Source organism: Megalobrama amblycephala, linkage group LG14 (assembly GCF_018812025.1).
Source record: "Megalobrama amblycephala isolate DHTTF-2021 linkage group LG14, ASM1881202v1, whole genome shotgun sequence".
In the NCBI taxonomy this organism is placed as follows: domain Eukaryota; kingdom Metazoa; phylum Chordata; class Actinopteri; order Cypriniformes; family Xenocyprididae; genus Megalobrama; species Megalobrama amblycephala.
In genome coordinates this window covers 28,381,838-28,395,293 of record NC_063057.1, presented here as the reverse complement: position 1 = coordinate 28,395,293, position 13,456 = coordinate 28,381,838, and the positions used below count along the sequence as shown (strand labels likewise).

Genomic DNA, 13,456 nt, shown 5'->3' with positions numbered 1-13,456 from the left:
CAAGCTGGGCCCACAGGCTTTGGTGGTTGCGGGACTCGCTTTGTTGTTGATATCTGGGGGCTCGCAGCAAAAGAGTGGGAGAGTTTGGTTCCAGCATACACCAGTTCCTCCATTTTCTCAGAGAAGCACAGAAGAGGGGATGCTGGAGAGAGGGATAATGTGTCCGGTGAGAGAGGCTGTTGCTCTAGTGTTACCAGAGGCTGTAATATGTTGTCCTGGCTTCCCTGGCTGTTTTCCTGAAAGTCGTCCTTGGGTGCTGAATCTTGGAGAAGTTCTAACACGACTCTGTCTATTGGTGAGCTCTGTGGGCAGGGTTCAGTCAGGATTGTGTCCGTGAGCGGTAGTTGTTGTGGCTGCGTGGTGTTATCATTATCCTTGTGGGATGTGTCAGCCGCATTTCCATTCAGGTGCTGAAGTGAAGTCCTGTGGTCAGTTGTACTCTGTCCAGGTGTGTTTGTGCCATTCAGGTTGAGTGGATTTGCACACACTGCTGAAGGATGATGGAGGGAGAAGTAGATATTGTCCTTTAGCACTCTTGGAGCAGTTTGTTTGGGTGCAGGCCATCATGAGTGAACAGTTGTCTCTGACTCCAGAACAGATTGAAGTTGTCGATGAAATTCAGTCCTTTTAAGTTGCAGGTTTTTTGCAGCCATGTGTTAAGACCAAGCAACCGTGTAAATCTATTTGTTCCTCTTGCTGGGAGTGGTCCACTGATGAACGACTGAACTTTTAGTCTTCTGACCATTTCAAAATGTTCATTGAAATCCCTCTTAAGGAGTTCTGACTGCTCCTTCCGAATATCATTCTTCCCCACATGAATGATTAGTCGATTTGCAGTCTTATATTTCACCAGAATGCTCTTAAGTTCCCTGTTTACATCAGAAACTGTTGCTTGTGGAAGGCAGCATGTAGTTGTATCCCTGCTGCTAATGTTTCTGATAATAGAGTCACCCACTATCAGAGTCCTGGGCTCGGCTGCTCTATGAGCTGAGTGCCGCTGTCTGCTCGACCTTGAGCGGCAGTTAGCATCGGTGTTAGCTGCTGGCTGATTTGATCTGTGTCCGATCATGTTTGGGGATTCATCACCCACATTCATCATGTCTGGAGATTCCTCACCCACATTCATTAACACTTCAAATCTGTTCTCCAGATGTATTGGCGGTGGTAGGGAGCTAGTGTTTGGAGTAGAGGATGCTACTGCATTAATATGTGATACTCGTAACAATCTGATGTCTCAAGTGCCTTTGGGTCTTGCTCCGTTTGTGCCATCGATTAGTATGTTGATCAGTTACGGCACTCAGTATGGCCTGTTTAGGAGCATTAGATTCATGGGACTCACCGACTGTGCTGAGGACGTCCATGATGAAGCTCTGTTGTGTGTTCCTCCTGGTTTGGTAGTCCCGCAAGTAACTTTGTTTCAAGAACTGCAATCCTTTGTAGAAGTCTGTGCAGTTTGTGCAGCAGGTAGATTCTTCAATCAGAGGAGGCATATTATTTCTAATCCTTTTGGATGTAGGCAGCTGTGTTTTCCCTTCTCCGGAATGTAAGCTGATGGCTGCTGTCAGTGGGAGGTTGGTCGGATAAAAATTCCCCCTTTTTGTAGCAATCTTTTAGTTAAAAAGTTTGTTGGTGCCAAGATTTGTCGTTTGAGCACTGTGCTGATTTGCTGTAGTTAAAATTAGGAGATAAAATATAAAAGCAATAGAGCAAAGCGCGGAGCTGTAAGCAAGAGCGTCCAAACAGTAGTGAAGCAGGAAGTAGCAAAGCTCATCAATAACATCTCTCTAGAATCTCTCTAACGTCTATTCTGATTCATCAACACAGTTTCACTGATGATCCAGAACCAATCCAAAACCCAGGATAGAGCGGTTGAGTGAATGTGGTCTGGACTGTGTGGATGAGGCTCATTGTGTCTCCAGAGATGCTGTAGAAGGACAGAGTTCCTGCACTGTGATCCACATACACTCCTATTCTACGGCTGATGAACTCTTCAGGGAGTTCAGTTTCTATGTTATTGTGTTTGAATGAGTAACTGGAGGAAGAGCAGATCAAACTCCAGGACTGATCATTATATCCAAACCAACACTCATAACCTCGTCCCTTCCTGCTGATGCTCTTATATGACACTGATATAGACACACCAAAAACATCATCACCACTCCACTCAATCTCCCAGTAACAGCGTCCACACACACTCTCTCTACACAACACCTCAAGATAATAATCAAATCTTTCTGGATGATCAGGATACGGCTGATCTGTTTTAGTGACAGTAATCACTCTGTTCCTCTCAGACAGATGGAGGCGTTTATTCACTGTGTTCAGATCCAGAGTGAACTGATGGTAATCTGATGGAGATAAAACACATCAGAATCAGGAATTATGAATCTGATCTTTTAATGTATCTGAACTCTTCATGTTCAATATGTCAGCAGTGTCTCAGTACAGTTTACCAGATATCCTGTGCAAATCATCATTTACATGATCAACTATAAATCTCTTCTATCATGTTTTCTTTCTCCTTCTACAGGAAGAACATGAACACACTCAGTGAGTTTTTCTGCTTGTTTTCTTAGTGGCTTACATTGTAGGAAGTCGTTCCTGGTTCTGGGAACAATGTTGGTGAAAGTGACTGTGGAAATCAACAGACATGAAAAGTGTGATTATCATATTAAGAGAAATATCATGTTGAATATTTATGATTTGCGATCAGGGCGGCTCCAAAGTTCTTCCGAGCAGGTTCAGTCACTCAACATACATCACACCACAGGAAAATCTGATAAGGTAATCTATAGAACCATCAAGATAATCAGGACATTATTGTCGGAAGGGGAGGAATCGGCCCAAATCCAGCCCGATTATCAGTGGTGTGTACCCAGCATAAGAGGTTTTTATTATGATGATCTACATGATACGAGATGATGGCCTTTACCTCTGTCAGAGGTCTTGTTGAGCTCCGCTTTGCAGAAATCCTCCAGTTTGTCTCTCAGCTGACGGACAGATTTTCTCACTTCATCAAAAGAGGAGAGAGAACTGAAGGGATCGTCATTTACATCTGTAGATTCAGGAGGAGCTGAGAGAGACTGGAAACTCTACAGAAAACAGAAATCAAAGCTCATCACCTCCACACTTCAGCCAATAACCTGCACTGCTGTCAGATTTGAGCAGATCTTGTTGATCTTTAGTAACTCTCCTCAATCCAGCACTTTCACAGCATCAGCTTCATTCTTCTCATATTCATTACATCATGTTAGAGCTATAAGTTCTAGTGTTTGACACTTACACTATGTGTGAACTTTCTAGGAAAACACTTGATTATCAAACATGCCAATAACACAAATGTGACAGATCAAGTTCATCAATGGCGTCACATGGAAGGGTTGAGTAGATTTGAGCAGGAAAAGCAGTTCAAAGGCAACAAGTAGATTGACCATTTTTTATAACTTTTGAACAGTTAGTGGCTCTGAAATTCACAAGGACTCTTAGGACACGATCACAAGGTCAGGTTTTGTAGTTTAAATACACTGAAGCATTTATAATATACAACCTCACTTCACTGTCAAATTAATGTTACTGGGAAATAGTTACATTATTATAAAAAGATTATCTGATTTGGGAAACATTACAAAATTTGTAGTGAAGAAAAATAAAGAATGATGGGAAATCTAGCTGGGTGAAACTGGTATCATCAAGTTCATGGATTTCACATTGTTGTAAAACAAAGTTTAAATAGTTTTGATCTGTTTCTGTCTAGAAGCTCAATACAGTGGTGTGAAAAAGTGCTTGCTCCCTTCCTCATTTTTTTAAATTTTTTGCATGTTTGTCACACTTTAATGTTTTAGATCATCAAACAAATTTAAATATGAATCAAAGATAACACAATTAAACACACCATGCATTTTTAAATGAAGGTTTTTATTATGAAGGGAAAACAAAATCCAAACTCACATGGCCCTGTGTGAAAAAGTGCTTGCCCCCAGCTGTTAAAACATAACTGTGGTTTATCACACCTGAGTTCAGTTTCTCTAGCCACATCCAGGCCTGATTTCTGTCACACCTGTTCGCAATCAAGAAATCACTTAAATAGGATCTGCCTGACAAAGTGAAGTAGACCAAAAGATCCTCAAAAGCTTCACATCATGTTGAGATCCAAAGAAATTCAGGAACAAATGAGAAAGAAAGTAATTGAGATCAGTCTGGAAAAGGTTATAAAGCCATTTCTAAAGCTTTGGGACTCCAGCGAACAACAGTGAGAGCCATTATCCACAAATGGCAAAAACATGGAACAGTGGTTAACCTTCCCAGGAGTGGCCGGCCAACCAAAATTACCACAAGAGCGCAGCGACGACTCATCCAAGAGGTCACAAAAGACCCCACAACATCATCGAAAGAACTGCAGGCCTCACTTGCCTCAGATAAGGTCAGTGTTCATGACTCCATCATAAGAAAGAGACTGGGCAAAAATGGCCTGCATGGCAGAGTTCCAAGACGAAAACCGCTGCTGAGCAAAAAGAACATAAAGGCTCGTCTCAGTTTTGCCAGAAAACATTTTGATGATCCCCAAGACTTTTGGGAAAATACTCTGTGGACTGATGAGACAAAAGTTTTGGAAGGTGTGTGTCCCATTACGTCTGGTGTAAAAGTAACACAGCATTTCAGAAAAAGAGCATCATACCAACAGTAAAATATGGTGGTGGTAGTGTGATGGTCTGGGGCTGTTTTGTTGCTTCAGGACCTGGAAGACTTGCTGTGATAAATGGAATTATGAATTCTGCTGTCTACCAAAAAATCCTGAAGGACAATGTCCGGCCATCTGTTTGTGACCTCAAGCTGAAGCGAGCTTGGGTTCTGCAGCAGGACAATGATCCAAAACACACCAGCAAGTCCACCTCTGAATGGCTGAAGAAAAACGAAATGAAGACTTTGGAGTGGCCTAGTCAAAGTCCTGACCTTAATCCTATTGATATGCTGTGCCATGACCTTAAAAAGGCGGGTCATGCTCGAAAACCCTCCAATGTGGCTGAATTACAACAATTCTGCAAAGATGAGTGGGCCAAAATTCCTCCACAGCGCTGTAACAGACTCATTGCAAGTTAGCGCAAATGCTTGATTGCAGTTGTTGCTGCTAAGGGTGGCCCAACCAGTTATTAGGTTTAGGGGACAAGCACTTTTTCACACAGGGCCATGTGGGTTTGGAATTTGTTTTCCCTTCATAATAAAAACCTTCATTTAAAAACTGCATGTTGTGTTTACTTGTGTTATCTTTGATTCATTTTAAATTTGTTTTAAACTGAAACATTAAAGTATGACAAACATGCAAAAAAACAAAAAATCAGGACTTTTTGACACCACTGTATATCTTTTCAGAAAAATGTTTTCTAATACCTTGTTTCTACCAGCACAAACTGGGTGCTAGTTCAGAGCTTGTGCTATTTCCAGTTTAGAGTTGGTTCAACTGGTTCACGGGCTAGAGAGCCAGCACAGAGCCAAGTCTTACATCAGTGTATACATCTCATCTTTCACAGCAACGCTAGCATGGCAGCGGCAAACACAAACACACAAAGCTTGTTCGAGATGCATTCGCTTCTTGCAGACCAATCGGCTCATGATATCAAAGCACTGCGAAATCGATCCAAAAGCACAAGGAGTCGTATGCTCTACAAACGCTATCGCGAACCTGTGGCACTCCGATGTCACAAGCATTAATGGAGTGGATATTGAGAGTGTTGAATAGTACAAATATTTGGGCAATGTCTTAGATCATAAATTGTCCTTTTCTCCAAATACAGAGATTTTGTGCAAGAGGGGGCAGCAAAGATTGTATTGCTTGCGAAAATTAAGGTCATCTAATGTGGACAAAACACTGATGTGTATGTTGTCCAGATCATATTTTGAGTCGCTGTTATCTTTTTCACTGTTGTGCTGGTTTAATTCTCTAAATGTGAAAAACATGAATTGTATTGAGAGGATTGTAAGTCAAGGAAATCAACACTTCAGACAATGGCTTATTCTGCTCTCATGAAATGTTTTTCTGTGAGTTTCTTGCTCAAGTCCACTATGATCCTGTTCTTCTAAATCTCTGTTACCTGCAGGAAATGGATGTGATCCTGTGTGTGTGAAAGCTGCTCCAGCTCAGCGTCTCTCCTCCTCAGATCATTGATCTCCTGCTCCAGTCTCTCCAGTCGTCCTTCAGCTCGACTCACTGCAGTCTTTTCCTGATCTCTGATCCGCTGTGTGGCCTCAGAGCGGCATTTCTTAATGCAGCGGATGAGCTTAGTGAAGATTCTCTCACTGTCCTCCACTGCTGTCTGTGCAGAGCGCTGTTAGGACACACATCACAATCACACAGTGGCTTCAGTGAGTCCTGACTGAGACTTCTCAAACTTCTCTTCTTCTCCAGACTCACCTTATGAGACTCCACAGCCTCTCTCAGCTGCTGAAGATCTTTCTCTCTCTGCTGGATCCTCTGCTGGAACAACTTCTGTGTCTCCTTCAGCTGGTGCTAAAGGAAAAACCAATGACAGGAGAAACATCACATAAATCATCAAGTAAACAGATATGAATCCAGTATCAGTGAAGTAGTGAGATTGAGGGGTTAAAGATCTTGCATAAGATTAAAGGTTCAATCATAAGTGACAGCATTATTTTATCAATGACTAGTTATAGAGATAGTTCACCAGAGATGTAAATTCTTTCATTGTTTACTCATCCTCATGTCTTTAAAAAATTTGAATGATTTTTTTCTCTTGCATAACACAAAAGAAGATATTCTGAATCAAATATGGTAACTACTCAATTACATCAAACCTCACTGGCTCATGCATGTCACATGACTAAACATGCCACCATATTTGATTTTTCATATTGGCTGCGTTCCACTCCAGTTTTAGACACACACTCGCGAACTTCCCTAAACACTTCCCCTCGGGGGAATCCCTGCCGCCATTTTGAAGTGCTTTCCACTTTGTGAACTGGATGAGGGAAGTTTATATGGACAGACCCTCGCTCCCTCAATTTTGACCGAGGGAGCGAGTCTACTTCATATGTACACTTCAGGCAGCTCCATAACCCAAAATGCAACACGATTTTGACGTCACCGCATAACGCGTTTAATTTACCCCACCACAAACAACTCTATGATATATTAATTATTTTTTAAACATTTAAAACACACATATATTCATATAGAATGCTGTATTAAACAATTTTGTAAGGTGATCAAGGGCTTAGGACGTTCCAGTTCAGCCCATAGCAAAGGTTCCGCCAGTAGTGGGCACTCGTGCAACGTAAGCAATGACGTACATCCGAGTCAACGAGACTGAGGGAAGTTCGCGAGGGAAGGGCATTTAAAAAATGAACTGGAACGCAGCCATTGATTCAGAAGAATTAGACTACCCCCTTGGATTTCTTGATTGAAACTTATGTACCCCATTGACTCAAATATATGGAAAGATAAAACATTTCTTAAATACCATTTGTGTACCTCAGGAAAAAAGTCCAGGTTGTTTTACCATTAGTAAATGATGAATGTTATTGTTTGTTTGTTTTTTGTTTTGTTTTTTTGGTGAACTACTGGTTTAAGCAGCCTAATCATTCAGTCCTGTAGATCATCATGATAAGTGTAGGGGAGCGTGGGGCACAAACTGGATGTTCAGGTTTCTGAACATCCAGGATGGTGAATAAAGACTCTTCCTCTCAATCTTTATTCACCATAAAGACTGAGAGGAAGAACCTGAACATCCAGAAAATATTATTTCAAGAAATGTTCAGCATTTGTACTGGCTCATCTATTTATCTTGTGTTCTATGAGAGCTGTGAGTGGAGGGAGGAGAGTGTTTTTGGTCACCTCTGTGTTCTTCTGAATGTCTAATATATTTCTTCATCAGTTTGCCTGTATTGTTTTGCAGAGTGTTCAATGTCAAACTACAAATTGTCACAGACCTGCCAGGCTCCACCATCTCCCAATCACAGCGCACTCCCTCGCCAGAGTTCTGAGCACACACACCTGTCATCAATCAGCACCCCAATCAGCCACAACATAAAGAGCTCACACTCACCTCAGTCAGCATCCGGTCTCGTTTCCACATAGACATCTTCTATGCTTACCTCAAGGACTCATGTATACCGACCGTCTCTACTCCAGCTTGTTCCTAGTCTCCTTCCATGTTCCTGTCTCTGTGTAAGTTTCCAAGTATCATCTCTTCTCTGCCACGATCTCCAAACTGCTACCATCCACGATCTTCACTCCTGCAACAAAAAGGACAGTATTAACATCCAGTTATCTTCCATTCATTCTTATAATTACCATTTACTCACCTGCATCACAGTGTCACTCTGCTGGTTGTTCAATAAACATCACTTACCTGTACTCTGTTGTCTCCGCTCCTTCTGTACTGTAGCAGAAGACTGGACCAAACCATAGAACACCAGTATGAGTTCCCTAGTCCCGTTTCAAGAGCTTGTTGATGTCTTACGCCGAGCACTCCAGCACATCTCCAATCCACCTGCATCTCCACCAGCAATCACCTCTGCCAACACCACCGTCACTCCTTCACCACCTGTTTACGCCAGTCCCATGGCCAAACCGGCACCCTTCTCTGGTTTGGCGGAGGATTGCAACGGATTTCTCCTGCAATGTTCGCTGGTCCTGGAGATGCACCCGCACTTGTACCCTGATGATCTTGAAAAGGTAGCTTTCATCTTTTCACAATTAAATGGCAGAGCGCTTCAATGGGCTGAAACTATTTGGTCGCAAAATAGTACAGTCACCCAGTCTCTCACCAGTTTTGTGACCCACTTCAAAGTATTCGGTAGACCAGCTGGGGATTCATCGATTGGTGAGCAATTATATCATTTAAAACAAGGTACTATGAATGAATATGCCCTTAAGTTCAGGACCCTTGCTGCCGCTAGTGGATGGAACAAGCAGTCTCTGTTACCACCTACCGTCAGGGTCTGGATCCACGAGTGCGGTTGCATCTCACTGCATACGAGGATTCCATCGGGCTAGAACGATTCATCCAATACTCCATTCGATTCACCACTTGTATGCAGTCGTGTCTTGAAGAGCACCAGGGCCAGTCGCTTCTAACATCATCCCTCCACCGGCCAGAATCCATCAGCCCTCCAGAACCACCCAATGAACCCATGCTGCTGGACCACACCCGGTTGACATTTACTGAGTAATGTGTCATACCGTATGGCGTGGTCAGTGCCCGCTCCGTATTTCAGGACTTCATCAACAAGGTGCTCCGGGAGTTTCTTCACAAGTTCGTTCTGGTCTACATTGATGACATCCTGATATACTCCCGGAGCATGGCTGAACATCGCCACCATGTTGTGGAGGTCCTGAAACGCCTGAGGGAGTTCCATCTGTTCCTCAAGGCTGAAAAAAATGCTCTTTTCATCAACCCTCAGTGCAGTTCCTTGACTACAACATCAACAGCAGTGGCATCCAGATGGACGAGGGGAAGGTTGAAGCTATTAAGAACTGGCCAACTCCATCCACCATCAAAGAACTCCAGAGATTTGCAAATCCTAGAAACTTTTACCGTAGATTTATTTAGAACTACAGCTCCACCGCAACCAATGACCCGCCAGGCTTCACCATCACCCAGTCACAGCGCATTCCCTCACCAGAGTTCTGAGCACACACACCTGTCATCAATCAGCACCCCAATCAGCCACGACATAAAGAGCTCACCTCAGTCAGCGTCCGGTCTCGTTTGCACATAGACGTCTCTTATGCTTACCTCAAGGACTCCTGTATACCCACCGTCTCTACTCCAGCGTGTTCCTAGTCTCCTTCCGTGTTCCTATCTCCGTGAGTTTCCAAGTATCATCTCTTCTCTTTGCCACGTTCTCCAAACCGCTACCATCCATGATCTCCACTCCTGAAACAAAAAGGACAGTATTAACATCCAGTTATCTTCCATCCATTCTTATAATTACCATTTACTCACCGGCACCACAGTGTCACTCTGCTGGTTGTTCAATAAACATCACTTACCTGTATTCTATTGTCTCCCCTCCTTCTGTACTGTAACACAAAATTATTTAAATTTGAATTTCTAAAAAAAAATGCTATTATTTTATCGACAAAATATTTTAGTTTGTCATGTGTATATATTTTTAAATTAAGTCAGATAAATAATTTTTTTTTTTTTTAAGCTGTCATATGGTCATGTTACAATATGCCCCACTAATAGGGCATGTTGTCACATTTCACTTCCCTTCTTTAGGGGTAAATAAGTATACACTGTATTAATGAAACCAAGCCAGACATGGGTGAAATTAAGGTGGAACAAAAGAAATTCCATTGAACCCAAAAAGCGTTAGGTTGTGCCCCGCTCTCTCCTATATAGGCACCAGTCATTGTACCATCCCAACAACAATTCTTCCAGCATTCCTCCACCTCCTCATCACCATTTATGGTAAGCATGTTACATTTTCAACACACACACTCTAAGCAGTAGACCAATCACAACGGACTGGGACCAGCTGACCAGTCAACGCAGACTGACTTTTTGTAAGGCATGTTTTAACAATAGGGGCTGGCTGCTGCCTGAGGGGGCAAGTGGAGCTCCACTCAAGGGCGGAAATGCATCCCCTCCACTAGTGAAGCTAGCTACAGCTATGGCCACTGGGCATGTGCACACCAATATTATGTCATTTAATTACTGTATTTGCATTATTGTAAGCATAGGTTTAGGGTTGTGGTAGGTGTAGACATTAGTAAAACACAAGTGGAGGTGACATATTTCCTGTTCGAGATTGGAGCTCCACTCAATCATGGTCTACAGCCAACCCTTCTCAGTTTTAAAGAAACTGAAACTAAAACAGTGTTCAGACAGAGAGGGTGAAAACAAGCACTGCAACAATGTAAATTATATGAAAAAATTATGAAATATATTCTAGTAGACCCTATAAACAAAATTATGAGCCTGTAAATGATCATAATGAGACCTCTTTAAATTCATACCTGTTTCTCTGTCCTCTGTGCTGCAGCTGATACAGTGTCGTGGTTTTTATGTTCATCCATCGTACACAGCAGACATATACACTTCTGGTCAGTGCGACAGAAAACCTCAAGGAGCTTTTCATGTTTCTGGCAAATCATCTCCTGCAGTCGTCCAGAGGCTTCAGTCAGATTGTGTCTCTTTCCTTTAAGCAAACTCTCATGTTGTTCAAGGTGATTCTGACAGTAAGAGTCCAGACACACCAGACAGGACTTGACGGCTTTGTGTTTTCTTTCCAGTACAGACGTCACACTGCACATCTTCTGCTCCAGCGTAACAGTCAGCAGAAAGTTTCAGTCTTCTTCAGTTTCTCCACCACTTCAGCCAGCATGGTGTTTAAAGCTAAAGCAGGTCTTGGACTGAAGGTCTGTCTGCACTGAGGGCAGCTGTAGACTCTCTTCTGATCCTCCTGATCCCAGCAGTCTGTAATACAACTCTTACAGTAACTGTGTCCACACAAAGTGGTCACTGGATCCTTCAGGAGATCCTGACACACTGAACACATTAACTCATCCTGAGAAATTCTGGTTTCTGCCATTTTACTGCATGAATACAGAGACACAAACGCACAACAGCTCAACTACACTTCAGTTTCAGTTTCTCTAAAGTCATGCATTTCCTTTTTCCTGGTTCTGTGTTTGAGTGACGTGTACAAAACTGGTGTCTGTAAAGCAGTGTGACAAGGCGTGATGGTCAAACAGTCCCGTACAAGAAATTATGGTGTTTATGTATGTGTATACACCACTAGCTGGGAAAAAAAAAAAACTTTCTTCCACAAACAAAACACTTTTTAAACAACTCTTAGCAACACCACTTTTGGACTGACTTCTATTCATCCCACTCTGAATTTTGTTTTCACTTTCAGCTTATAAAGTGGACGGATTAAACCATATAAACTTAACAGATAAGTACTAAATATAATACACACTAATTATATTTATATTATATATATATATATATATATACACACACACCGACAAGGCATAACATTATGATCACCTTCCTAATATTGTGTCGGTCCCCCTAGCCCTGATCCGTCTAGGCATGGACTCCTCTAGACCTCTGAAGGTGTGCTGTGGTATCTGGACCAAGATGTTAGCAGCAGATCCTTTAGGTCCTGTAAGTTGTGAGGTGGAGTCTCTATGGGTCTGTAGGAACCGTGGACTAACCAGACAAATGAATCATTCAGATGATTCTTTCAAAACATAATTCCGGAAACCCAAAGTCAGAGAATCTAATTTTCGACTCCAGTCCCTCTACAGAAAAAAAACCCTGCTAGGTACTTTTATGACCCCCATCCTTCCTGACAGAAGGAGAGGTGATAAACTTAGCTATTTGTGACAAACCAAATGGTCACCAAGAAGATAAAGAGTCTTTGATCTCCAGATCAAAAGAGACAGAGACAATGCAGACCATGTTGTTTTTCTTAGTAACTGGTCACATGTAGCATGTGTAGACATGATATAAATTTTATGTAGTTAAAAGATAACTTTACAGAAAAACTAACAACTGTTTCTACAACTAAAACTGCATTGAATGATTCCAAACAATTTTAAATGGACTTATCAAACATCTTACATATAACTACATAAAATGTATATCATGTCTACACATGCTAAATGTGACCAGTTATGTTTTAGAACACTCACAACTCATGTAACTGTGTAACTATTGAATGCTTGAATGAAAGTATTTCGGATATGTTTTTAATTGTCTTCCTCTCCTCTCCTCCTCCTGGCTTGAATGAAATCTGTGTAAAATGTATCATATTCTATTAAATAGAAATTATGTCTAAAACGGTACTCTCTACCGAAGCTGGCAATTCCAGAGATGGAGGTAACACGTATGTATGATGGGGGCAGAGAAAAGCCACCTTTTGTAAAGGGATGATATCTGATTGGCCAAAACTCCTCTCAGAGGTGGGACAAACACCTAAGTTTAAATAGTCATATCCCAAGACAGTGAAAAAAAAAGAGTGAACAGCGTAAGCAGAACAAAGAGTAACCATGGAGTAACAAGAAGAACAGACAATCAGCTCATGCAAGCCATCCAACTTTCACTCACTTTTCTTTTCCGTTGAGAGTCTCGTATTCTAAGTTTTGCCAAAAAGTTTGACTCCAGCCACGACAAGAGACTTCCAGCAAGCTCAAATGTGATTGGTTTTTACCTAACACAATCCGGACCTGAAAGACCCTGCAACAAATCATTGACTCGGAAAACTCTCCTCTACACGCCGACAAGGAGATTCACATTTAAAGTCGATTCAAGCAAGTTCTTTTGCTAGGAATCCTGTTCATCATATCACTCTCTCTCTTAAAACTTTCTCTCTCATTTCCTTTCTTTCTGCAACAGGTATGAATGTGTGTGTGGGTGTGTTTGTGTTAGTTTAGTTTTTGTTAGAATAAATAAAGTCTCTTGTAAATTTTAAAAGAAAGTGT

At 41.9% G+C, this 13,456-nt stretch overlaps 1 protein-coding gene and 1 pseudogene across 1 annotated transcript; both read right to left on the bottom strand.

The window, feature by feature from the left end:
- Positions 1-822: 822 nt before the first annotated feature.
- On the bottom strand, positions 823-2,361 carry LOC125244399 (stonustoxin subunit alpha-like; the record flags this gene model as incomplete). The annotated part of the gene is made up of 1 exon (XM_048154487.1): positions 823-2,361. A coding segment is annotated over one exon (546 nt), but the record flags the coding sequence as incomplete, so codon positions are not given.
- On the bottom strand, positions 2,296-11,837 carry LOC125245194 (annotated as a pseudogene).
- Positions 11,838-13,456: the final 1,619 nt, after the last annotated feature.